The 26,913-nt window shown below is 37.4% G+C and overlaps 1 protein-coding gene across 1 annotated transcript in view; it reads right to left on the reverse strand.

Annotated features, from left to right (window-relative positions):
• The window catches only part of SLC9A9 (solute carrier family 9 member A9), a 532,106-nt gene that overhangs the window by 355,848 nt on the left and 149,345 nt on the right, over positions 1-26,913 (reverse strand). Inside the window, exon 5 of the mRNA XM_024769140.1 lies at positions 24,223-24,338. Coding sequence (XP_024624908.1) covers positions 24,223-24,338 — 116 coding nt within the window. The remainder of the gene's footprint in view (positions 1-24,222; positions 24,339-26,913) is intronic.

Here is a 26,913-nt window from a genome sequence, read left to right on the forward strand (position 1 = left end):
AGCTGCAATGCAAATGAACTTGGTGATCTTGAGCCAGTTACTTAACCTCACTAAGCTTTCAGTAAGCTTCACTGGCAAAAGGGAGATAAAAATATTCCCTCCCTCGTAGGTTTTTGGAGAATGATTAAGTGGGATAATTTATGTAAAGTGTCTGGCATATTGTATTTCAGTAAATGGTGGTTACCATTAATGCTATTATTCATGTCATCAAAACCATCAGAGCGTTTGTCCATTATAAAATGGAATGACACCTTCTACTTGTGTGTTTCCCCTTTGACACTCAAAAATGCCTTCAAGAGAGGTAAATAGATATAATATCAAGCAGAGAAGTGACGAAAACTTCTCTGCCTCCTTCCATTTCTCACAAATTACCCCTTGAATTCCTGCATTTGGAAAGAACACCTACTCCTACCCAATGTACATTTACTTTCTCTTTCTGAGTCTCAAGGTCCCTGTCTAAAAATGAGATTGAGAGAGCTTGTCTTTAAGGTCCTTCCAAAACTAAAATTCTATGGCTCTCAGACCTAAACTCCAAACTGTAGACTCTGGGTGTGGAGAGTGCATATTTTCCTAATTATGCCGATGGAGCCTGGGTGGGAACTGAGATCAGGGGTTGCAGAGCAACAGGTGCATAATAGTGTCAAAGACAAATGATCATGAGCTTGACTCTTCTGCATAAGTGAGGAGAGAGCTGTTATAATAGCAAGAGGGTGTGCTCTCGATTTGACCCTGGCCCCCAGAATTATCAAGCCAGGACACCCCCAAAGGGAGTCTGAGCCTAGGAAGATTTTGCTAGTATTGAGCAGGTCATGCCATCTGTGGCCTGAACGGGAATATTTTTTAAAAACCTACTCATACGGCCACCTCTTATAGGAGAGAAACATGGTTTGTGGTTCCTCCAACTGACATGTTGTCTTCTTCAATCAAGCAAAATACTGTCTTGAAGGAGGTCCTATGCCTTCCCAGGACCTTCTTCCCACCAGAGTGATACAAGAGTTCATGGGGCCCTTCCTCCGAGCTCACAAAGCTGCCTGACTACCTCTGTCTTATCTTTTAAACTTACTGCCAGTTGTCATATTTATATCCCCCTTTAGACTGGAGTTTCCTGAGGGCAGGATCAGTATTTTGCTTCTCACTCCCTCCCTCAGTCACTCCTATAGTACCTAGTGCATAGCAGGTGCCGAATAAATGTTTGTTAAATGAAATCAACAATAAAGTGAGAACTTGACTATTAGGTTTCATTTTGTGCTAAGCCTAATGGGCACATCACTGTTCTATAATATTTTGAGAAATAACAGTGGTGTAGGACAAAGAATGTTGGATACACTTTGTCTCCCATCTCTGCCACTTATGACCCTTGTAGACTTAAATAAACCACTTAAGTATTTATAATCTTAAGTTTCTTAAAATGGAGATAATTGACTGGCTGTGGTGATGATCAAATTATATGATATATGTGTACACACTTAGTTAATTGTTGTTATCACTAAATGGTATACTCTCCAGGTAGAAAAATTCAGATGGAGGTTTTCGTTTGCTACCAATTGGTGGCTTTGGGTTCTAAATTTTGACTTAACAGACGCTTTGATGGTTAGAATAAGGACATTACTGATTGTTAGAGCTGGCTGCACGTTAGCTGAAGTCAATAATACATTTTGATCATACAGATGTTAGTGTCTTACAGAAAACATAGTCTAATCACCTAAGAAAATAGAAGTCCTGGCTTTTGTGTCAATCTTTCATTGACTTACTATAAAATCTTAAGAAAAACCCAACATTTCTCTGTGCCTCAATTATTTCATCTAAGAAATGGATCCTCTCTACCCAAGAAAACTACATGAAAGTAATTGAAATACTGCGAGTGGAAGCTATTTCAGTTCACTGAAAGAGATACATAATATAAATTCAACCTGTTCTTTTTATTTCTGGATAAATTAGCTCAAGAATAGAATCTGGGTTTATATGATGGTGTTTTATAGACCTGGGTTTATGTAGAGACTTTTAAACTGATGCTATCCCAGTGTGTTTAACATGGAATTGGACAGACACCAAAAAATGCAACCGAATACTATTAAATGACACTGTGTACAGGTTTGAAGCACAGATTGCCTCGTAAAAATGGCTGGTCTGTCTGCAGTCTCTAGAAGCCTGCTACCTTCTATGGGAAGTACGCTGGTCTAATATCCTCTGACTCCCTCAGGGGTGTAATTTTTTTCTACCTGGAATTCAACGAAAACGTCTGAAAAGACCCCGAATGATCCCTCACTGCTTGCCTTCTTCCACAGCAATACTGATACAGTACTTCTCTACCAAATATTACACAATAGAAGTAGAGTCACCCAAGTTTCTCTACAGATAACTAGGCAAATGATTTAGGGACATAACCTTATACTGTATGTGAGCATTTTTTTTTTTTTTTTGGAATATGGGAATAAAACCATCTCAATCTCTTCCTATGCTGCTTAGCAGATATTAAATGAATGTTGTCTTTGTTCTCAAAGCCAGTCCTGGTGCTGAAGAGACTGCTTTGTAAATTACATCTTATTTTTTTTGTCTGCAGATAGAAAGTTATTCAGTTTTCTCTTGAATTTCTGTGTAGAATGCTGCTAACACCAGTGCTGAGAAACCACAAACTTGGTGTATTCTGAAACTCTGAAATGCAGAGGCAGAGAGGACCAAAGAAGAAAAAGAGCAATATATATGACTGTAAAAAAAGAAGCTATAGGGCTTCCCTGGTGGCACAGTGGTTGAGAGTCCACCTGCTGATGCTGGGGACACGGGTTCGTGCCCCAGTTCGGGAAGATCCCACATGCTGCGGAGCGGCTGGGCCTGTGAGCCATGGCCGCTGAGCAAACATTGTCATAATCAGAAGACTTTTCATTGTTTAGTTCTGTTTTTTTAGGTCCCTTTGATCACACACTCTCTTCACTACTGTTTTTCAATATTTAATTGTGGTCTTCATTCATTTCTTTTTCTTGTATTATAGCTTTTTTTGCGGTACGCGGGCCTCTCACTGTTGTGGCCTCTCCTGTTGCGGAGCGCAGGCTCCGGACGCACAGGCTCAGCGGCCATGGCTCAGGGGCCCAGCCGCTCCACGAGCCCTGGTCCGGGAGGATCCCACATGCTGCAGAGCAACTAAGCCTGTGCGCCACAACTATTGAGCCTGTGCTCCAGAGCCTACGAGCCACAACTACTGAGCCTGCGCCCAGAGCTATTGAGCCTGCGTGCCACAACTACTGAAGCCCACGTGCCTAGAGCCCATGCTGCACAAGAGAAGCTACCGCAATGAGAAGCCCACGCACCGCAACGAAGAGTAGCCCCTGCTCGCTGCAACTAAAGCCCACGCACAGCAATGAAGACCCAATGCAGCCAAAAATTAATTAATTAATTAATTAAAAAAAAATCAAAATTCTAACCAGAGAGTTCAATGACAAATGAAAAAATATGAGAGACAGCCCAATTAAGTCACCCTTACTGGAGAGGCTTTTCTCCAAAAATAACAGTTCTGCTTTTAATTATAGATTCTTGGGTCTATTAATCAGCCGTCTTCCTCAAGGCTAAGCTTGGTGCAAATAACAGAGAAGGATTCAGCAAAATGCCTTGTTTAATTAAAAAGAATTTAATTAAAAATATTTTTATACACATGACCAATCACCATTATTTACGCAGATGTTCCTTCGTGCTTTGGAAAGGCTTTTTTTCTTTCTTTTCCTCCTTTGTTAAAAAAATATGCTGTTCTTCTGCAAGAACTACTGTGAAATGAGAAGCACTATGATTGGTAGTTAATACCTATTTTTATCAAAACAGCAGTGTAGCTCGCACATCACCCGTGCAGCCGTAACCATAGTAACCCCAAATAGAAAGGGTCTTCTTTGGATTATCAACACCATCAAAGGTAAGATAGTTCATGTGCCTCTGGAATAGTTACACTGCAGCAAACTTTAAAGGATAAAGGTGGCATTTTTCCCCTTACAACTTAAATGTTAAATGAAAATAGTGACTTGCAAGTATGGTATATAAAACCACCTTTTATTTTTGAAGACTCTTATTTCCTCAAAGTGTTAATAATAGAAAAGATGAAAACTCAATGCTGTTCATTTGTCCAGTGCTTCCATCTGACTATGCTGAGGAGACAATAATAATCATTTTGCCAAGCTGGAGAATTTGTTACAGGTAAAACCCTACCCTTGGGCACCCTGTAGGATGAGAAGTCATATTTTGTGCCCATGTACTCAGAGGGTGGCTTTGGTCAGTGGTGATTGTAGACACACATTATGTGGGATAAGCTACAGTCAGTGACTCAAGGTGTGGACTGGCAGTCAAATTATGAAGAAAAGGAGCCTTTAATTAGAGAAGTGGAACTCGTTTGAAAGAGCAGTGAAGTACCAACCCAAACACAGATCTGAATTTGGCTTTATAATTTGTGGTAGTATTAGAATGGGGTGAGGAGGGGATAAAAGGCTAGAGCACTCATTCTTAATTATTCCATGATCTATATAATCCAAAACAGAGGCTGGTATTCAAGCCTTTCTACTACATTTTGCAATGCCTGATATGACTCCAGGAGCAGCATCTGGAAGCACAGGGAAACTACTCTGAATTTTAAATATTTAAATAACGTACACTGGGAAACCATCCACAAAATGAAAAGACAATCTACAGAATGGGAGAAAATATTTGCAAATGATGGGACCGACAAGGGCTTAATTTCCAAAATATACAAACAGCTCATACAACCCAACAACAAAAAAACAAACAATCCAATCCCAAAATGGGCAGAAAACCTAAACAGACATTTCTCCTAAGAAGAAATACAGATGACCAATAAGCACATGAAAGGATGCTCAACATCACTAATTATTAGAGAAATGCAAATCCAAACTACAATGAGGTACCACTTCATACCAGTCAGAATCACCATCATCAAAAAGTCTACAAACTATAAATGCTGGAGAGGGTGTGAAGAAAAGGGAACCCTCCTACACTGTTGGTGGGAATGTAAGTTGGTGCAGCCACTGTGGAAAACAGGAGGTTCCTCAGAAAACTAAAAATAGAGTTACCATATGATCCAGCAATCCCACTCCTGGGCATATATCCAGACAAAACCATAATTCAAAAAGATACTTGCACCCCTATGTTCATAGCAGCACTATTCACAGTAGCCAAGACATGGAAACAACCTAAATGTCCTTCAACAGATGAATGGATAAAGAAGATGTGGTACATATATACAGTGGAATACTACTCAGCCATAAAAAAGAACAAAATAATGCCATTTACAGCAACATGGATGCAACTAGAGATTATTATACTAAGTGAAGTATGTCAGAAAGAGAAAGACAAATACCATATGATATCACTTATATGTGGAGTCTAAAATATGACACAAATGAACCTATCTATGAAACAGAAACAGAATCACAAACAGAGAGAACAGACTGGTGGTTGCCAAGGAGGAGAGGTTTGGGGGAGGGATGGAGTGGAAGGCTGGGGTTAGCAGATGTAAGCTTTTACTTATAGAATGGATGAACAACAAGGTCCTACTGTATAGCACAGAGAACTATACTCAATAACCTGTGATACACCATAATGGAAAGCAGTATCAAAAAAGAATGTATATATATGTATAACTGAACCCCTTTGCGGTACAGCAGTAATTACCACAACACGGTAAATCAACTCTACTTCAATAAAAATAAATAAATAAATAATGTACGCTGGATGCTACAAAAAGTAGAGAATCCACACAAAGATATATACAATTTAATTGTTGCTTCTTTTTAATCCTTTTACATTTGGGATTTACCTTGAAAGCGGATGGGGAAGTAATGAAATATCATGAGACAACAACTGTTTCCTCATGGTTACTGAAGAAAAGAGTGGATATTTGGCAATTTCATGTTCAATTATAAACAAATGTTTTGACAGTGTCAATCTAAGTCAATAAAGTGACTTAGAACAACTCATTGTGAGTAAAAATTTGTTTAATAATAATACCTAGCAATTTACAAATAACAACATTTCTTTTGATCTCACAAGAATTCTGTGAAGAAATTGAAGGTACTTGATGTTTTCTTTTTACAGTATCTATTTTAAGGACATGGAAAATGAAGTTCAGAGAAGTTAAATCACTAAAAGGTGGTTCTCCATTCACCCATAACACTAATCTTGCCTTAATGAACATATACTTTCAATATCCAGGATAATTCGGCCACTGGAAGGCCCCGTCCTGACCTCATTTTTAGGTAACTCTCCTACACCATCACACACCTATTTTAGTTTTAGTGGCAATTCCTCTTGGGATTGAAAGTTTATGATCCATCCCTAACTGTGATCCTTTTATGTGGAGAATTTCCTAGGCGATCTCTTAAATGCTTTAACCCACAAACACAGGAGTTGGTAATGTATTCCCCAGTGCCCTGGCTCACTCTAGCTTTCCACTTGAGACCAGCCAGCCCCAGAATTAGAGTGACACCTAGCTGTGATTTTAGGTAGCACATGCTGGGAAAGCTGGGCAATGGAGGCTGCTCTGCCAGGAGACAGGTGTGTCTCAGGAGGGAGGTCACCACCTCCCAGAGATGGAAGTCTCCGAGGTTTTCTAGCAGCACTTTCTATACTTCTGCAATCTCCTGGGAACTAGGACATTTACAGTTCACATTCTCTGAGGAGGGAACACATACGGTGGTGAGAATTTATCTTTAATACAATTATCCTAAAAAGTTCGTTTTTGCCACCCTTGAAATTACATACATATCCTATAAGTGCGTAAACCGACATTTACCTCAACCTAAAAACATCAGTACTGAGCCTACTTCACTCTCTATGATTCACCATGCTTACTCAGGACTGCAAATATTTCACTCATCAGTTCTTATATTCATCAGGCTTCTTTCTGGCTAGCATTGTTAGCGTCGGTTGGACATTTGTCAGAATTGAAGTTCTGGACTCCACCTGGACTTACTGAATCAGAATCTCTGGAAGCACAGCCCAGTAATCTGCATTTTAACAAACTCTCCAAATGAGATTTACATACGCTCAAGTTGGAGAATCACTAATGGAGAACAGGAAGTGAGTGACCTCAGCAATCATCTAATTCCTCTAGGAATATATGAGGAAATTAAGCCTAGAAGGGTTAAGTGGCCACCCGAGTTTGCCCTGTGAGTTAGTAGCAGGAACTGAACTAGACCTTAGATCTCCCAATGCCCAGTTACAAAAATAACATGATGCTACAACACTTGTCAAGAAGATGGTTGGGCTCAGTATTAGCAAAGCAGAGACTTAGACTTTGCATCTATATTCCTCTTGGCTTCTAATTTCAATAAATGAATTATCCATGCATTTAATTTGGGCTCCAGACAGGATAATGCCAGAGTGAATATTGTAAATTCAATTAACACGAGCCAGTAGTCTCCTTATGAAAGCCAACACCCAGGGTCCAGGGCTTCATCAAGCACTTGGGATTCTTAGCACACTTTAGCTGCCAGATCAAGTCAAGATGTGTGACTTACATGTAATATGCAAAGTCATTGAATTTTTTTTTTTACTTCATAGTATGCATAATATCATATCGAGTTTGAAGATTTTCTTTAAAGGTCTTCTAATTACACTTTATAGTGGTTTAATAACATGACATTAAAAAATTCATCAATTTTCCCATTTCTATGAAATTTTGAAGTTTTCTTTTTGCATACATAGATGTGCTTCCATATAAATGCATAAATATGTAAATGTCACATTATATTTATATACTTTTTGTTTGCTTTCTTTTAATAGTCTTTTGTTTTCTTTTCCTTTTTGACATGTCTCCCTTTTCCCCATCTCTTCTTTTCCTTCCAAAGTAACCTAACTTTACATGTCCCACCAATGTCTCTTCATACGAAAATTATATTAATCACATACACACACATTTGTAACAGATTAAATCAGAAGTTTAAACTGAGGAGAAAAGAAAAAAATAACATTTTCCACAGTGAGATGCACAATTTTAAAGTACTTATCCAAAAACCAGTTACATGATTCCTTTAAACCTCTCTTCTCACCTACCTTAAGAATGTGAAAGGGTCTCTAGACTCTAGCCTAGCAAGTTAAGATTTGTGAATGGTGTTCTGCTACTTGTGAATTGTGAATCTCACACTCCCTCATCTCAAGCCTATGAAAAGGATCTTTGCTTAGACCTTCAGACAGCTTAAGATGTGACCCCCGGAGTTGGGGAACACAGTGGAAAATTGGTTGACTCTCACCTGAGAAATCTAATGGGATGTGGCTGTCCAGCTGCTCTAATGGTGGCTTACTGTTAATCAAATAAAAAATGTCCTTACTTCATCTCTGCCTCCATCTTGTAGGAGTCAGGAACTGCATCTAGCAAGGGGTAGATGAGGCATGTGACAAGGAAGACCCCAACCAACCTGCTTTCAGTGGGCTGGGAGATGTGGGGCAAAGTCTTAAATTAAATTGAAAACATGCAATATTACATGATATTGGACATATTCATTGCTGAATTGAGACTCTGATTGCAACTTAAAGACCAAAAGTTTTCATCCACGTGGGAAAGGAGTAGTCTTTTAAAAGGATACTTTTAAAAGAGCAATGGGAGAAAAAGCAGTTTCTACAGTTATACCCCATGAGTCCTGCTTTATACATATATATGTATATGTAAATACAAATACAGGCATTCCCATGTATTTATGTATGTACATTATGTATATAAATACATTTACATACATAAATATACATAAATACATGGGAATGATTGTTGTTTTTAAAAAATTTGAATCTCATATATACTGTTCTGCATTTTGCTTTACATAGTCAACACTGCCTCCTGGAAAGCCTTCAAGTCAGCTGGAAGAGCACTAATTTTCTCTTTTAATGGCTACATGACATCGTGTAGATGTCCTGCAACCTATCCAACAATTCCCTTATGGATAGGATTAACTTTGCTTCTTTTTTTTTTCCCCTCCACTTAAAAAGATGTTGCAATAAACATCCCTGCTCATATATCCTTAAGAACCAGTCTTTCTACTTGTGTGGGAAAACTTCCCAGGAGTCAGATGGCTGGGAGAAGGGGCTATGTATTTTAAATTCTAATAGCTGTTGCAAAATTGATTTCCAAAAGTCTGTTGATGATTTAAATTTCCACTAGAAATGTGTAAGAGTCCACTTTTCCCTGCCTCCCTGACAGCAACGACTGTTACTTGGTGTTAACTGTTGTTGCCAAACTGCTAGGGGTAAAATGATATGCTGTTACTTTATTTTACATTTCTATGGTTTCTGATGAGTTTGAATAACTTTTCACATTTGAGGCCCAAGAGGATTTGCACTTCTATGAATTGTCTCTTTATTGTCTTTGTCCATTTTTCTGTTATTTATTGCCAGATTGTCCTTTTTAAGTGTCTTTGTATATTAGAGAAAATAATACTCTGTTCTCTATATTTAAATGTTTTTTCCCTAACAATTTAAAAATTGTTTTAAAACAATTTTATATAGTCAAGTATGTCTATTCTTTATTTGTAGATTCCAGGTTTCCATTCCTTGTTAAGAAGAATTTCCTTATCTATAATCTGCAAATATAAATGTACAGATTTTTATTTTATTTATTTATTTACTTATTTTTGCGGTACGCAGGCCTCTCACTGTTGTGGCCTCTCCCGTTGCGGAGCACAGGCTCTGGACGCGCAGGCTCAGCGGCCATGGCTCATGGGCCCAGCCGCTCTGCGGCATGTGGGATCTTCCCGGACCGGGGCACGAACCTGCGTCCCCTGCATCGGCAGGCGGACTCTCAACCACTTTACCACCAGGAAAGCCCTAGACGTACAGATTTTATTGCAGAAGTTCTTTTACTTCATTTTTTCATTTACGTTTTAATTCTTCTAGGTATATTTTTGTAAATGGTAGATAAGTATCCAATTTTAATGTCTTCTAAATGGATAGCCAGCCAATTTTACAAATATCATTTGTTAAATACACAATTCTTTTCCCACTGAATTGAAATACCACCCCTCAAATTCCCATTTATACTGAGACTTGTTTCTAGATCCTCTATTCTTTTCCACTGGTCTCCCTATTCCTAGGCCAATACCATATTAATTTGATTACAATAGCTTTGTAGTTTATTCTTATATCTGGTTAGGCAGTTCCCCTCATTCTTTTATTCTACTTTATAAACTTTAAGATAATTTTATCCAGTTCCAAATTTTTAAAGTGTTAGGTTTTCATGGGAATTGCATTAACTTTTTATATTAATTTGAGAAAAAGTGGCATTTTTATCATAGCATTCTTCCCATCAACAAGACGATGAGCTAGTGTAAGCTACTGGCTTCCTCCCCTAAATCAATGATAGAGAAAGTATACAAAGAAAATGGAATTGGAGCTAACAGACAATAATAACAATACCAACAAAAGCCATGAGAAATCCCCAGGAAGAAAGAAGTCTGTTTTGAATTGCTGCTTGTGGAAGGGAGGTGAGGGAGTTGGGAAAGGTACGTACTTCAGACTCCGGCAAAGGGCAGCTATACACAGCAAAGACAAATTAGAAAAAATCAATATAAGCGCCACCTTTTTGGCTCACTTGCATTCCATGGAGTAATTATTGCTCAGCTCCTTGCCACACTAAGTGCATACAATTAGCTAGACAACAGAACAAGTGTTCATGGGAGTAATATCGGGCAGTGCAAAAGATCTCCTGGTGTAAGGAATTGATGAGAAATTTAGTCATTCTCTTTCCATACAAATCCTGGGGCTGGTGGATTCCCAGTGCTGTCTTTCCTTAAGGGTCCAAACCTGACCCGAGAAATTAGCTAATGTGGGTTTCTCAATTTGGGCACTATTGACATTTTGGGCCAGATGATTATCTGTTGTGGAGGGAAGGTCTTAACTGCATCATCCTTTGATTTATTTACTCAATTGCTTACTTGGAAAAATCATGAATTTGATCTGCCCTTGATCCTCTTAACTTTTCTTATAAAAACGTTGTTCAAATTGTCCTCTGACTACTTCAGGAATTTATTTGTGTGTGTGTGTGTGTGTGTTCTGTTTGTTTTGACTGATCTTCCTCTCTCAGGCTACTGAAAAGCCATGTTGTGTTTTTATTTTTCTTTGTTGGGTTATTGGAGCTTAAGACTGTTTGTTGGACTACCCTCCAAGACAGCAGTCCCATAAGTGGCAGAAAGTAGGCCAGTGGTGTAGAAGCACGTGCGCTACCCTCAGACAGCTGGATGAGGCTACACCTTTGCCCAGTAATCAAGGAAACCAAGTTCACTCATACAGGATCAAGTGGGTCAACCTATTCCCCCTTTTCCATCACTAAGATCCACAGACTTCTGCAAACCCAAACCTTTGCTGAGTATTCACAGCTTTCCAGTCCCCATCTAAAAACATCTGTGAAGATGGCATCTAGATGCTCATGCTACTCATGGTAGAGAAAGCTCAGTGCTTTTATTTCACTTGTGGTGGGCTCACTGCTTCACCAGCACTCAGTTGCATATAGGCATCTACCTGATTTTAGCAAAATCAGGTAGATTAGAGTGAGTAATGAAAGGCAAGGAAGTCAAGTTAAGGCCATCACTTTCCCAGAACTCACTGCAGACCTTCATGAAGTTTTCAGAGTGATTATAATGTTGTTTTGACATGACTGTCTTAGGGTCAAGTAATTCACCTCTAAACCTTAGTTCACTCTTTTGTAAAATAAGAGTGTTACCTTAAATGATTTCTAAAGTCTCTTTCTGTAAAGTGGGAGGGAGACACAAGAGAGAGGAGATATGGGGATATATGTATATGTATAGCTGACTCACTCTGTTATAAAGCAGAAACTAACACACCACTGTAAAGCAATTATACTCCAATAAAGATGTTAAAAAAACAAATAAATAAAAAAATTTAAAAATAAGTTAATTAATTTAAAAAATCCTACAATTTTATTATTTTAAATTATCCTTATATCATCCAAAAGCAATGTGCAGCCATTGTCTTGATCCTTGGTCTAATAGAGAAGCTATAGAAAATTTTATGAGACAATTTGAGAAATTTAAATCTAGCTATATATTTGATAACACTTAAATTATATTAGTTTTCTATTGTTGTAACAAATTATCACAAACTTTAAACAAAACAATTATTCTATAGTTCTGGAGGTCAGAAGTCTGACAGGAGTCTCAATGGGATAAAGTCAAGGTGTCAACAGGGCTGCACTCCTTTCTGGAAGCTCTATGAGAGAATTGGTTTCCTCGTCCTTTTCAGATTCTAGAGACCACCCTCCACATTCCTTGGTTAATAGCCCCTTTCCTCCATCTTCAAAACCAGAAAAATTTTCTCTTTGTACCTTTCTTCCATAGTCACATCTATTCCTGATCACTGCCAGAAAAGGTTCTCCAGCTTTTAGGGACCCATGTGATAAGACTGGGCCAACCCAGATAATTCAGGGTAATAGCCACACTGCAAGGTCTTTAATCTCATCTGCAAAGCCCTTTTAGCAAAGTAAGGTAACATATTCACAGGTTCTGGAGATAAGGACATGGACGTCTGTGGAGGACCATTATTTTGCCTACCACAAAAATTATTGTTAATATTTTAGTTGTGATGATGGCATTGGGGCTATGTTTTAAGCCAGATGTTTAAAATGGAAATTTGTTTACAGCTGCTTTATTTGACCAAAGATCCAGATATTGTCTACTCATTCCTTTTAGATGATATAAGGATTGGTTTAAAATAATAACAGGGGGGCTTCCCTGGTGGCGCAGTGGTTGGGAGTCCACCTGCCGATGCAGGGGACGTGGTTCGTGCCCCGGTCCGGGAGGATCCCACGTGCCACGGAGCAGATGGGCCCGTGAGCCGTGGCCGCTGGGCCTGCACGTCCGGAGCCTGTGCTCCGCAGTGGAAGAGGCCGCAGCGGTGAGGGGCCCGCGTACGGCAAGAAAAAAAAAAAAGAAAAAAATAATAACAGGATTTTTTGCAGCAATAATAATTCTAAATAATAATCTGAAAGAAATGACAAAATTAGAAAAGAATCACTATTTTGTCAATCTTAATGAAACTAATAGGTTCAGACAATAAGCATCAATGGATGAAACTATTACGTGAAAATTTCGTGGGAAAATTCACAAGGAGGAATCAGGCTGTCACCACCTGACCCCAACTGATCACACTTAACATCACTAAAAGTCAACACCCAGAGAATGTGTAACTTCTGATATGACGCAACATGAGCTATAGAGCATCCCCTCTGCAGCATTTTTGCAAAACTGCTGAACCCGAATCTAATCAAGATTTTTTTAACTAACTTTCAAAATGGAAATACAGGAACAATTAAATGACACCACCGGTAAGTGAACAGACAAATCTAGAATGTGGGACGTCCTGACCGATTTCCTCAACAAGTCAATAGCATAAAAAGTGATGGGGTAGAAGAGGGAAACACTGCTTTGGACTAAGAGAGAATGCAGAGATATAATACCTAAATGTCAAATGTGAAGCTTTTTGGGTTCTGATTAAAGTAAAAGGCAAAAATCAGGGAAATTGAATGTGGACTGGGTATTAGATGATATCAATGGATTATGGGAAATTTTGCAGGTTTGATAATGGCTCCATGGTTATGTAAGAATAATGATCATAATTATAGAGATGCATACCAAAACACATGGGGAAAAATGGCAATGTCTGGGATTTGCTTTCATATATTATCTTCTACCTGTGAAATATAAATATAAAAGTGTATTTGTGTTTTATCCAAAGCAAAATTGCCACATTATATATATTACACTCCTAACTCATGAACAAATGGAGGTGGTCAAGGGAACATTCCACTAACCAAGTATGTAGATTTATGGAAATCCATTTACTGTTACCAGGAAAACAAGCAAAAATGTGCATCTTTCACTTGCTGATGGTAAAATAGCAGCCTCGTCTTAATATAGCATAAAAATAACAAGTTAACAATTTTTTAAAATGTTATCTTATTTTATTTATTTATTTATGTTTTGGGGTTTTTTTTTTTTTTTTTTTTTCTTTTTTTTTTGTTTTCTTTTTTTTTTTTATATTATTTAACTCAATATTCAATTAATATTATTATTTCAAAATGTAGTCAGTATAAAAATTATCAGTGAGATATTTTACTTTTTTTCACATTATGTCTTTGAAATCTAGGGTGTATTTGATACATACAGCCCATCAATTTTGACTAGCTATACTTCAATAGCTACGTGTGGCTCATAGCCATCACGTTGGACAGAGCAATGCTCAAGTAAGCCCTATTTGAGGTTGCCCAAGACAGGACAACCTGGATTAATTTTCTTGAGAGAAAATAGGACAAGTCTACAAAGTAAGAATTATTTTCTAGTTTTAAATACTGGACTAATACTTCTGGAGTTCAAAATAGCACAGCTGTATTTGAGTCTCAAAGTAGCTGCATCACATAAAATGAAGACATTTTAATCCAAATAGGAAACAGGGAAATTGATGAAGTGAGGAAATGCACAGCCCACTGTGCATTTTCCTGAATGAATGGCTTCCTTGAGACCTTGGAAGAAATGTCAGTCCTGTAAATACCAGGATGAGTTTCTGTCATCTTCTGGGTGATTAATATTTAATGTATTGTGCTGAGTTCTTCCTTTTCCTAAAGGAACCTCCTATTTTGGACATCTTTCAACCTGAAAAAAAACCCCACACTGTTATAATTGCTTCTGCAAGTCTGCAATCTATGGCTTGGTGCTCTCTGGAAAGTGTTAAGCTACTGACCACCGATGAAAAAGGGAAAGAAATATTGGCTGCATGGTTGAACAAAAAGAAAGACACATTTATTTTTGTTTTAGCTGAATATATCTTTTTTTTTGGAGGACAGAAACTAATATTTGCACTCAGCTTGTGCTGGAAGTTCAGCTATGTGCGAGGAGTTCCACCTTCATCTTGAGCCACTGTCCCTCCTGGGGCCATGAGACTCCTTATCTCCAAGAGTGAGCTGGGATATTCAGCTGCTTCACATTTCACATTTGAGAATAGATACCTTTTCAAGCTCCACACTTTGCTCTAGCAGTTTCTTCCACAAATTTATTAATTCATTAATTTAACAAGCATTTATTGAAAACCTACTGTTTTAGATACGAGAAATATAAGAGTGAAAAGATAGGGGAAAAAAACCCAGAAAAAATAGGAAAAAAAAGCTCCTCTTTCAGAGGGACAAAGAACTAAGGAACAATAAGGAAATAAAATAAATAGTAGATCAATAGTGATTAGTGCTGTACAAGAATATAAGTCAAGGAAAAAGGATGGGAAGCACAGTGATTTGGGGTGAACTGTGTTGAGGGGAAGAAGGGTTTGATTTTTGATAGGATGGTTAGGGAAGGTCTCATTGAGGTGACATTTGAGAAAAGACCTGAAGAAGGTGAGGATGGAGAAACAACAAATGCAAATGCCTGGAGGCAGCAGCAAGACTGGTGTGTTCCAGCTAACATCATACTCAGTGGTGAAAAGCTTAAAGCCTTTCCTTTAAAATCAGGAATAAGACTAGGATGCCTACCCTCACCACTTCTATTTAACAAAGTATTGGAAGTCCTAGCCACAGCAACCAGACAAGAAAAATAAATAAAAGGCATCCAAATTGGAAGGGAAGAAATAAAACTGTCACTATTTGCAGATGACATGATACTCTATACAGAAAATCCTAAAGTCTCCAAACAGTCTTCATGTATTATTAGAACTAATACATGAATTCAGTAAAGTTGTAGGATGCAAGATTAATATACAGAAATCTGTTGCTTTTCTATACACTAATAATGAACTATCAGAAAGAGAAAGCAAGAAAACACTCCTGTTTAAAATCACATCAAAAAGAATAAAATACCTAGGAATAAATTAAACCAAGGAGGTGAAAAACCCATACTCTGAAAACTTTAAAACACTGATGAAGGAATCTGAAAATGACACAAGTAAATGGAAAGATATCTCATGTTCTTAGAGGATTAGAAGAATTAATATTGTTAAAATATCCATACTACTTAAAGCAATCTACAGATTTAATGCAATCCCTATTAAAATACCCATGACATTTTTTCACAGAACTAGAACAAATAATCCTAAAGTTTATATGGAACCACAAAGACCCAGAATTGCCAAAGCAATCTTGAGAAAAAAGAGCAAAGCTGGAGGTATCACACTCCAGCTTTCAGACTATACAAAGCGACAGTAATCAAAACAGCATGGTACTGGCACAAAAACAGAAACATAGATCAATGGAACAGAATAGAGTCCAGAAATAAACCCATACACTTATGGTCAATCAATCTACGACAAAGGAGGCAAGAGTATACAGTGGAGAAAAGACAGTCTCTTCAGTAAGTGGTTCTGGGAAAACTGAACAGCTGCATGTAAAGCAATGAGATTAAACATTTCCTCACACCATATACAAAAATAAACTCAAAATGAATTAAAGAACTACATATAAGACTGGAAAGCAGGAAACTTCTAGAAAAGAATATAGGCAGAACACTCTTTGACATAATTCTTAGCAATATTTTTTTGTATCTGTCTTCTAAGGCAAAAGAAATAAAAGCAAAAATGGGACCTAATTAAACTTAAAAGCTTTTGCACAGCAAAGGTAAACATTGACAAAATGAACAGACAACCTACTGAATGGGAGAAAGTATTTGCAAATGATATGGCCAATAAGGGGTTAATATCCAAAATGTATAAACAATTCATACAACTGAGCATCTAAAAACAATCAACCAATTAAAAAATGGGCAGAAGACCTGAATAGACGTTTTTTCAAAGAAGACGTACAGGTGGCCAATAGGCACATGAAAAAATGCTCAATGTTGCTAATCACCAGAGAAGTGCAAGTCAAAACCACAATAAGATATCACCTCGCACCTGTCAAAATGACTATCATCAAAAATTCTACAAATAACAAATGTTGGCAAGGATGTGGTGAAAAGCGAACTCTAGTACACTGCCGGTGGGATTGTAAATTGTTGCAGCCACTATGGAAAACAGTACGGAGGATCCCCCCAAAACTAAAAATAGAACCATCACATGATCCAGCAATCCCACTGCTGGGTACATATCCAAAGAAAATGAAAACGCTAATTCTGAAAGATACATGTACTCCGATGTTCATAGCAGCATTATTTAAAATAGCCAAGATATGGAAGCAACCTAAGTGTCCATCAACATACAAATGGATAAAGATGTGGTATATGTACACAATGGAATATTGCTTGGCCATAAAAAAAGAATAAAATTCTGCCATTTGCAACAATGTGGATGGACCTAGAGGGTATCATGCTTAGTGAAATGTCAGACAGAGAAAGACAAATACACTATGTTATCACTTATATGTGGACTCTAAAAAATAAAACAGATGAATGTATATAACAAAACAGAAACAGACTCAGATATAGAGAACAAGCTAGTGTTTACCAGTGGGGAGAAAAGGGGGAGGGGCAAGATAGGGGTATGGTATTAAGAGATACAAATGAATATGTATAAAATAAATAAGAAACAAGGATATATTGTACAGCACCGGGAAATATAACTATTATTTTGTAATAACTTTAAATGGAGTATATTAAAATATTGAATCACTATGAAACTAATATTGTAAATTGAATCACTATGTAACTAATGTAAATTGAATCACTATGAAACTAATATTGTAAATTGACTATACTTGAATAATAATTGACTATAATATTGACTATAATATAGTCAATAGACTATAATATAATAGTCAATAGACTATAATATAAATTGACTGCACTTGAATAATAATAATAAAAAAAAAGACTGGTGTGTTTAAGGAATAGCACATGGGTACAGTGGGATTCCCAAGTATCTTTACATACCTTAAGGACCTCTCTATGTCACTCACTCCATATAAAGGGATATTTCAGTCTTAATAATAAAAATCGTTATCTTGGATAATCTAAATATACCAAACTGGGACCCAAGTCAGTGATGAAAGAGACAGGAGGATAGTATGAGGTCGGAGAGACTCCTAATGGGCTTTGGCCATTTGTAAAAAGAGGGATATTAACTATAGCATCTATTTCCAGTCGTTGGGTCTCTTACTCTATTACCATTTTGTTGACTGTTTCTCTCCCCTCCCCCATCCTCCTATTTTTCCTTGTCTAAACACACCTGAAGATGTGTGTTTATCGATCAAGCCCTGCAAGTACTTCTCTCTTCCCATACCCTGCAGTTTATCATACATGGTCTCTTTGGGGGCTCTGCCTTTAGTTATCCACTCTTTCTGTTAAGGGATGCTGATGACGTTTCCATCAGCAGCAAGATCTTCATCAGTGAGGAAAGGAGGAAACTAAATCAATCAAATAATATCTAAATCACCCTAACTGGAGGTAAACTGAAAACTGCTGAAAGAGAGTCTGAAACATGCAGGAAGAATTAGATTTAAGTCTAAATATGTAACTGTAAAAGAAAAATATTAATAGTTAATAATACCTCGCTGAGATTTAGCTAAGGCTAAATGGGAAAGAATTAATTTAAAGAAGGCCATGAAAAATCAGACCTGGAGAGCATAGGTTCTCTTTCATAAATTAGTGAGTCACAATAATTTAGGCAATAAATGAATAATTGTAGGGTAAGATTAACTAGGTGTTTAAAGGTTGTTGAAGATCTTAAATTGCACCAATTTAGCAGAGAGTAGGTTCAGTGTGTTTTAATATAACAATTAGCTCCCAGAAGAAAAGGGTGCTTAAGTATTCCTGTTCATGTGTGGGTCTCTGCTATGTGAGATCTTCTCTAACATTTGCTGAGTTGGTGTAAGAACCCCCAAATGTCTGGGTGGAGGGCTTTGGGTTCACTTTTAACTACTTTAAAACAAAAACTTGTTTTAAAATGAAATTAAAAACAAAAAAACAAAAAACAGTCTCACAGAAATAAGCGCCAAATGTTAGAGCTGGAAAGGGCTCTAGTCGAAACTTTTCATTTTACAGATGAAAAGTCAGTTTCTTCATCTGTAAAATGAAGGGGTTGGAAAAGATGAGATCACATATCTTCCACTTTCAGTAACCCATAAAATCTAGAGAGGCTAAGTGGTGCCCAAAGTTGTACAGCTGGTCTGTGCCAGACTTGGAAAGTGGACCTGGTTCCCAGGATTCTCGTTATGGCTGTGAGTCAATTCTGTATTTCAAAAAATTCAGTCAGCTCAGTTGTTTGATACCATGTAGATAAATAACCATCTTACTGAGCTAGATTTTTTTTTTTTCTATTTCAGTCAGTTTTCCTGTGTCATGTAAACATAACCTCAGGAATATCACTAGTCACAGAAGGAGCAAAGCTTGAACACCACACACTTGGAGCTGGCTGAATCACTCCATAAAATACAACAACTTGGCCATTAGCATTGGGACCAAGAAACAATGGATGCAATGCTTTTCAAAATGCAGATTTGTGCACAGGTGACCTAAAATGGGACCTGACCATGAAAAGCAAAGTATCCATATATGGCAGAAGAGAATAACCTGAACTAACTAGAAATCACTGATGGACTGAAAATAATTTACTTGAGGCCCCATTTCCGTGGATGCCAAGGGACTTCTGCATTTCCCTGGGTTTGGGGGATGGTAGCATGAAATGTTCCAGCAATGATTTAGTGGCCAGGTCTTCTCTAGGCCTGGAGATGGAACAGTCTCTCCCTGTACACCACTCTGGGACTCTGGTCTTCTAATTGACACCACGGGTTCTAAATCTGAGACATACTTTCATTTCATCCTCTTCCAGGAAGAATGTCAACATCATACATTAAAAAATGCTTTTTCCTCCCCCATCCCACAAGCAAAATAAAACAGACAAAAATGTGCAAAAAATATTTGTAACTTATATTACAAAGGGTTAATATCCCTAGTATATTAAGGGCTTCAGAAGCATGAAAAATAAAAGACCAACAACCCTACTGCAAAAGGGCATCTTATAAACATTTGCTTTTCAGAAAAAAAAATGCATATGTTCCCTAAACGTATATTACTCATATTAAGAGAAATATTAAGTCAAGCCACAGAGAGATACAAATACTCACTTATTGTATGGGCAAAAACCCAAAATTGTAACAGAATTCTGCATTGGCAAGGCTGTACAGAACAGATACTGTCATACATTGCTGGTGTGAAGGCAAAATGGTACAAACTTTATGGGGAGGAAATTGGCACCTAGGAAATTACAAATACCTTTTAACCCGTTTCTACAAATCTATCCCAAAGAAACAGGAGCAAAATGTGGAAAGCTATTAATTTTAAAGTTATTAACTGTAACATCATTCATAATTGCAAAAGACAAAAAAGAACCCAAATGTCCATTAACAGGCAATTGGTTGAATAAACTATGGAATACTCTGCAGCTATAAAAGAAAATGAGAAAACTCTTAATATGTTGCTATGGATTACTCTTCAAAATACTGTTAATTAAAGAAGAGTAAGGTGATGAACCATGTGTGCTGTAGTATATAGTCGAGCGTGTTCATGTTTGTTTGCTTAGAGCTAAAGATAGAAGCATACCAAATGTAAGGCCAGACACTATCAAACTCTTAGAGGAAAACATAGGCAGAACACTCTATGACATAAATCACAGCAGGATCCTTTTTAAAGGATAAGCTGGGGTGAGGTGAGAGAGTGGCATGGACATATATACACTACCAAATGTAAAATAGCTAGTGGGAAGCAGCCGCATAGCACAGGGCGGTCAGCTTGGTGCTTTGTGACCATCTAGAGGGGTGGGATAGGGAGGGTGGGAGTCAGACGCAAGAGGGAAGGGGTATGGGGATATATGTATATGTATAGCTGATTAACTTTGTTATACAGCAGAAACTAACACAACCTTGTAAAGCAATTTTACTCTAATAAAGATGTTAAAAAAATAAAAATAGAAGCGTAAACTAAAAACCAACCCAAATGGTTGAAAAATTAGGATAGAGAGGACAGGTCTAGAAGTTAGATTTCTCTTCTTTTGTCCTATGGTTTTCATTTTGGAATGCTGTATATACTTAATCTAAGTTTAAAACAACAATTAAAAGCAAAATGAAACAAATGAACATTATTGTATAATTGACTTGTGGCTTACCCACACAGAGGATTATTTCAAGAGCTCTTAAAACAGAGTAATTTTTAACTGTTCATCCTAGTGGCATATACACAAAGGTTAAAAAGAACCACAATGTAATCTAAGCAGTTTTCAATAATCATATTTTTAGTAATAATATGTGCATTGTAAATTTGAAAATATACATTTAAAGGAAGTAAGAAATTATATTAATGTAATAGAAAGAAGAAAAGTAGGCAGAAGAAAAATTTAAATGCAAAATAAATTCAAGGCAGTCAAGTTAAATTTCTACAATCCTAAATTGGAAGTAACAATATTAATATGAATTTGTGATATTATTTCCCTTCAAAACAAATAAAAATATGTAGAAACAATGACCAATACAATAGTAATGAAAACACCCAGTGTCCACATTTTGTTCTCTAAATAAATTTCCCGCTTAGAAAGAACCAAGTCTTCTTAGAGAAATGTCTGGTTCTAAGTCAGGGTACAGGAAACATACAAAATAAGGTTGGTACATCTAGTCCTGCTCCAAAACAAGAAATCTACGAGAGACTATTGGGTTTGTGGCAAAAGGATATAGGAGAAACTTGAAGAGGCTCCCAGTTGTCAAAGATGGAATATTTTGTTCAAAAAGTATAATTACAATAGTAGATTGAAACATATCAACTATGTTTAAACCCATGTGTTGATATGATACTTTAAAAAAGCCCCAAACCACCTACCTGATCATATGTGGGAGATGATAAACAACTCATTATTTTGAAAATTAGAACATTAGTAAGTAAACAAAAAGAATAAATAATTTATCCTGATTTTTTGTTCAAATAATTATCACAGGGTACTCAAAAAGTTGATCTGGAAAACTGCTTCTTTCAGGAGAGTACCAGCTAATACATGCAAAATGTAGGATAGAATTAGCATACCACTAGTTTGTAACCCCTAACAAATTCTAGACTAAGCATAACCATCAACAGGTACTAAACCCATTAGCTAAAATGGGGAAGTCTAACATTAAGAGCTTCTCAAACTTTGCTGTGCATATAAACCACTTGAGGATATTAAATTCTAGAACCTGATTCAGTAGTTCTAGAGTTGAGCCTGAGATTCTGCATTTAAAACAAGCTACCACATGGTGCCAATACTGCTGGTCAGAGGGCCATTCTAAGAAAGAGAAGAGCAGCCCCTAGTATCTGGGAGCTGGCCTGGTACTATCAGCTGGGCTTTGTTGTTCTCTTGTTGAATGTAAACAATTTCACAGAAAACATCAGACAGGTTTACTCTGTGACCATGATGGATCAAGACAAAAACAAGCCTACTGTGTAATCACATCTAAACACAAAAAATGAACACTGTCCAAACCACAACATCCCTATCTTGGCTATTATAAGTGGCGCTGCTTCTTTACAAATTGTAGCCTTAGGCTCTATTCAGTCTTTCCTCCTGCCCGTTAGACTTACTAAAATGCCCAATCACTCATGCTTTCTGACAGCATCTAATCCAGAGCAAAGCCCCAATTCCTTAAGCCTTCCCTAAAATCACCAAGCATAAGCCCAAGTCCTATAACAAGTCCTTTCTAACACTCTCTGAGATGTCCCATGGTTCCTCTGGTGAACATTCTCTTCATTACAACATGTAATAAACACATCTTGTTCAATCTTGTTCAACTACAGGTGTGTTCCGGTGGTCTTTGCCGGAGTAGCAATTCAGTAGTGTGATGGATCAGGCTGACAGGTGAGTCACTAAACAGTATGTGCTTCCTGATGTGATGCTATAGAGATTCATAGCAAGCAAGTAATCTTTTTTTTTTTTTTTTGCGGTACACGGGCCTCTTACTGTTGTGGCCTCTCCCGTTGAGCAGCACAGGCTCCAGACGCGCAGGCTCAGCGGCCATGGCTCACGGGCCCAGCTGCCCCGCAGCATGTGGGATCTTCCCGGACTGGGGCACGAACCCGCGTCCCCTGCATCGGCAGGCGGACTCTCAACCACTGCGCCACCAGGGAAGCCCCAAGCAAGTAATCTTGCCAAAAAAGATGAACGCTGATCTGATTAAACCTCTAGATTTAACCATCAGTTTACAAGAAACACAGAAGTTAGAGGAACATTTTAAGCAACCATATTTAATTCAACCATGAGACAATTTGCCTTTTTTTTCCAACAAATAAGTGACAAGAAAAATAGAAGATGGAAGGGGAACATATAGATGAAAAGAAACTCAATAGTCGTATCCACCAATTGTAATGTGTAGCCCTTATTTGGGTCCTAATTTGTACAAACTACTACACAAACTAATAATGATAATGACAAAAAGACAATTGGGGCTATTTGAACAGAGCCTAGCTCTCTGATAATATTAAAAAAGATTATTAATATTTTTAGGTTTCATTATGACAATGGTCATTTTTCAAAACATTTACAAATAAAATGATACGCTGTCTAGGATTTGCTTTAACATAATTCAGTCATAGTGAGAAGGAGTGTAGAAGGGTATACATAAAAACATTGGCCATATTTGATAATCATCATAAATTGCTAATTTATGGGTATATGACAATTATTTTTATTATTCTCCCTATGTTTAATATGTTTAAAACGTTACATAGTAAACAATTTTAAAAATTATTTTTTACCATTTAATTCAATAGAGCTTTTTTTTTTTTTTGCGGTACGCAGGCCTCTCACTGCTGTGGCCTCCCCCACTGCGGAGCACCAGGCTCCGGACGCGCAGGCTCAGCAGCCATGGCTCACGGGCCCAGCCGCTCCGCGGCATGTGGGATCTTCCCGGACCTGGGCACGAACCCGTGTCCCCTGCATGGCAGGCGGACTCTCAACCACTGCACCACCAGGGAAGCCCCAATAGAGCATTTTTGAAAGAAGAAAGTTAAATAGAGAGAAATTAAGGACCACACAGCTCAAAATGGCTACATATTCTACAGAAATAAACAGTAATGAATTTTAAAGAGTCCCATTACTGAAATTGCTTTCAGAACTATTTTTTGAGAGGTGTTAGAATATTCGCCTGTTTCTTTTCTCTTTTTTTGTAATCACTAACAGATATGTCAACTGCAAGTGAAAAGGAATAAGGAATATTATTATGTAGACTCGGGTGATGGTCACCAGAGAAAAATTCAATTTAAATGTTTGAGTCTTAGAAAGAAGGCAACATATCATTTGGGCAATTACCTGGATCTGTAGCAGACATCAGTGAACCAAAAAACAAACAGTCAGTGAAATGAAAGTCTCCATTTTTCAGCTGGTCAGCATATACCATGGCCTTCACAAAGCCATACATAATTAACCTGTTGAAGAGAAAAATATGATCTTCAAACATCAACATAGCTGACATTCTAATGGGCTTCCTGAATAAGCATGAGGCACAAATTACCACTATTCTGCCTATTTGTAGCCATGCTAGTTCTCAGTACACTGTACCAAATATCACAGTTTATTCACCTGGCAAAAGGTAAAAGACCATTTTATAGTGTACTTCAGTGAAAACAAATCTCAAGGATATAAAAAATTATCTGTGAAATATGGCATAGCAAATCATACCCACAAATACAGTGGCTGGGTTGACATCTGTAAATGGATTGCTTTTCAGTTTTACTGTTTTGTCTGCTAGGGTGTCTGCAAAGGGTTCAAGTTTCAAGTCTGTCACTGTGATGAGAAGGTTACTGGCCACTCACAGGGCACTCAGTCAACCAGTTACTTTACAATAGATGAGTCTCTACTACTGGTGGTGTCAGGACACTTCCACACCAGGTAGAGAAAACACTGTTAGGTTTAGAGCGCCTGTAATTTCAACACACAGTTGAAAATGAATCTTGAAATGGTTACATTTTGATCTTGCAAAGAAAGCCATTCTTTTCATGAGATTATGTTTACCAAACCCATGGAATGCAAATTATCTGTTTTGGTCATCATTTGCCACCCTATAGCTTTTAAATTGTATTTAATTAACTGATTTTTCTAAATCCTAGTGGAGGAAACACAGAAATTGGTGAACTGGACCACGGTAGAATCACTGAAAGTGACTGTAAGAGTCCTTAGAAACCACTGACTCTCAGACCAAGAGACTGTTGCTTAGATATTCACACGTATTTAAATTAGTTTCTTGAAAAATGTTGTAGGGTTGTGAGCATGACTAAAAAGACTAGAAATCAGATATTCGAAATTTTAATGACAATGAGGATATTTCAAATTCTCTTATGAAAAATTTCTCTATGAGAGAATATTTCAGACACACATGCATTTACATCCAGTTTCTACCACTTACTAGTTATGTGATTTTAGGGCATTACTAAAACCTTCTGAGGTAGGGAAAAGAATTATGGTTAGTCTACAGAGCTGCTTTAAGGATTATCTGAGGTAATATAAATTTGGGTTTTGACACATAGTAAATTCTCAATGAGATTATGACTGCTAATAGTAATTATCAAAATAGGTAATATTCACTTTCTATATCTATTTCTTCACATGTTTTAACTCGTTTCATCCACACATTGATCCTACAAGGTAGGTACTAACTGCATTTTACAGATGAGAAAACTGAATACTGTGTGATCAAGTAACTTGCTCAAGGTGACACAGCTATTAAATTGTGGAACCCAGACTTGAACTGAGAAATTTGACTCCAGATCCCGGGCTTTTAATTCCTACATCATATTGCCTACATGAACAGTTCCATATTGTACATTATATGTTACCTCATACAGTATACTCTTAACTAGTCCATAAGGTGGTTGTTCTATATAGGACAAAGGTGCAGCAACGGAGTATCCCCAAGAACTTGGAGATACTACTACCCATGAGTTGAACTATTAAGACAACCACATGGGTTCGAGCAGAGACCCAATATTGCTGTGAAGTGTGTGGATTTTAGCCGGGGAGGCTGAAGCTTAACTAGGCTGCAAGTGTTAACATATCTGAGAAAGCCTGTGTCATGTGACACAGCAATTGTTTCTGGGAAGAGGCCTCAATCATGGCAGCTCACCTACACTTATCTTGGGGAGGGCATTCTGCTGGTTACCAGGGTATGCAGCCTCTGGACAGGTTAAGAGTAGAGTCATTCAGCTTGTTCATTCAATAGATATTTATTACTGAACCCCTACTATCGTCAGGCTCTGTGCTAGGTGTTTAGAATACATCAGTGAACAAGACAAAGATCCCTGTCCTTATGGAGCATGTCGTTTATAGCAAGGCAGATGGCAATAAATATAATCATAGATTTTAATTATATATGTTATCCGCATCACCCTCTGAATTAGAATCTGCATGTCTGATGAACACTGAGACTTTCTGGACAGTCACAACATTACCAGGGAAATGCTCTCCGAGAGTCATCCCTTCAGCCTCACCTGGTGTTAACCTGACTTCACCACAGTTCTTTCTCATTTGAACTACACTTCCAATATGGAGCATGGATAGGCTCTGGAATCAGTATCAACTTTATGACCTATGACTATATTTCTGAATTCTATACCCATTAGTTAATTTTACAAGTTAGGAATCTGAGCCTCAGAATTAAAATGACTTGCCCCATATTGCCCTACAGAAGCCATTAGATTGGGTAAGATAAAAAAAATATATGCATGCATATATATTACCCAGGCTTGGGAAGATTACTTGGAAACTAGAAACCTCATGTACTATTGATGAAAATAAAATTAAAGTCTTTATAAAAGCCAATTGGACAATTTATTTTAAAAGTATTAAATTTTTTATATTCTGTAGCTTATTAAATGATTTTCTATGAATTTTTGCCAAGAAATTAATCTGAATACACACCAGAAGTTATTTAGTTTATTTCAGATTATTACTATTCATGAGTGAAAAATTCAAAGCAATCTAAATGACCAGTGAATAAATTACAGA

The sequence above is a fragment of the Neophocaena asiaeorientalis genome, unplaced genomic scaffold (genome assembly GCF_003031525.2).
Source record: "Neophocaena asiaeorientalis asiaeorientalis breed wild unplaced genomic scaffold, Neophocaena_asiaeorientalis_V1.1 scaffold118, whole genome shotgun sequence".
Lineage (NCBI taxonomy): Eukaryota > Metazoa > Chordata > Mammalia > Artiodactyla > Phocoenidae > Neophocaena > Neophocaena asiaeorientalis.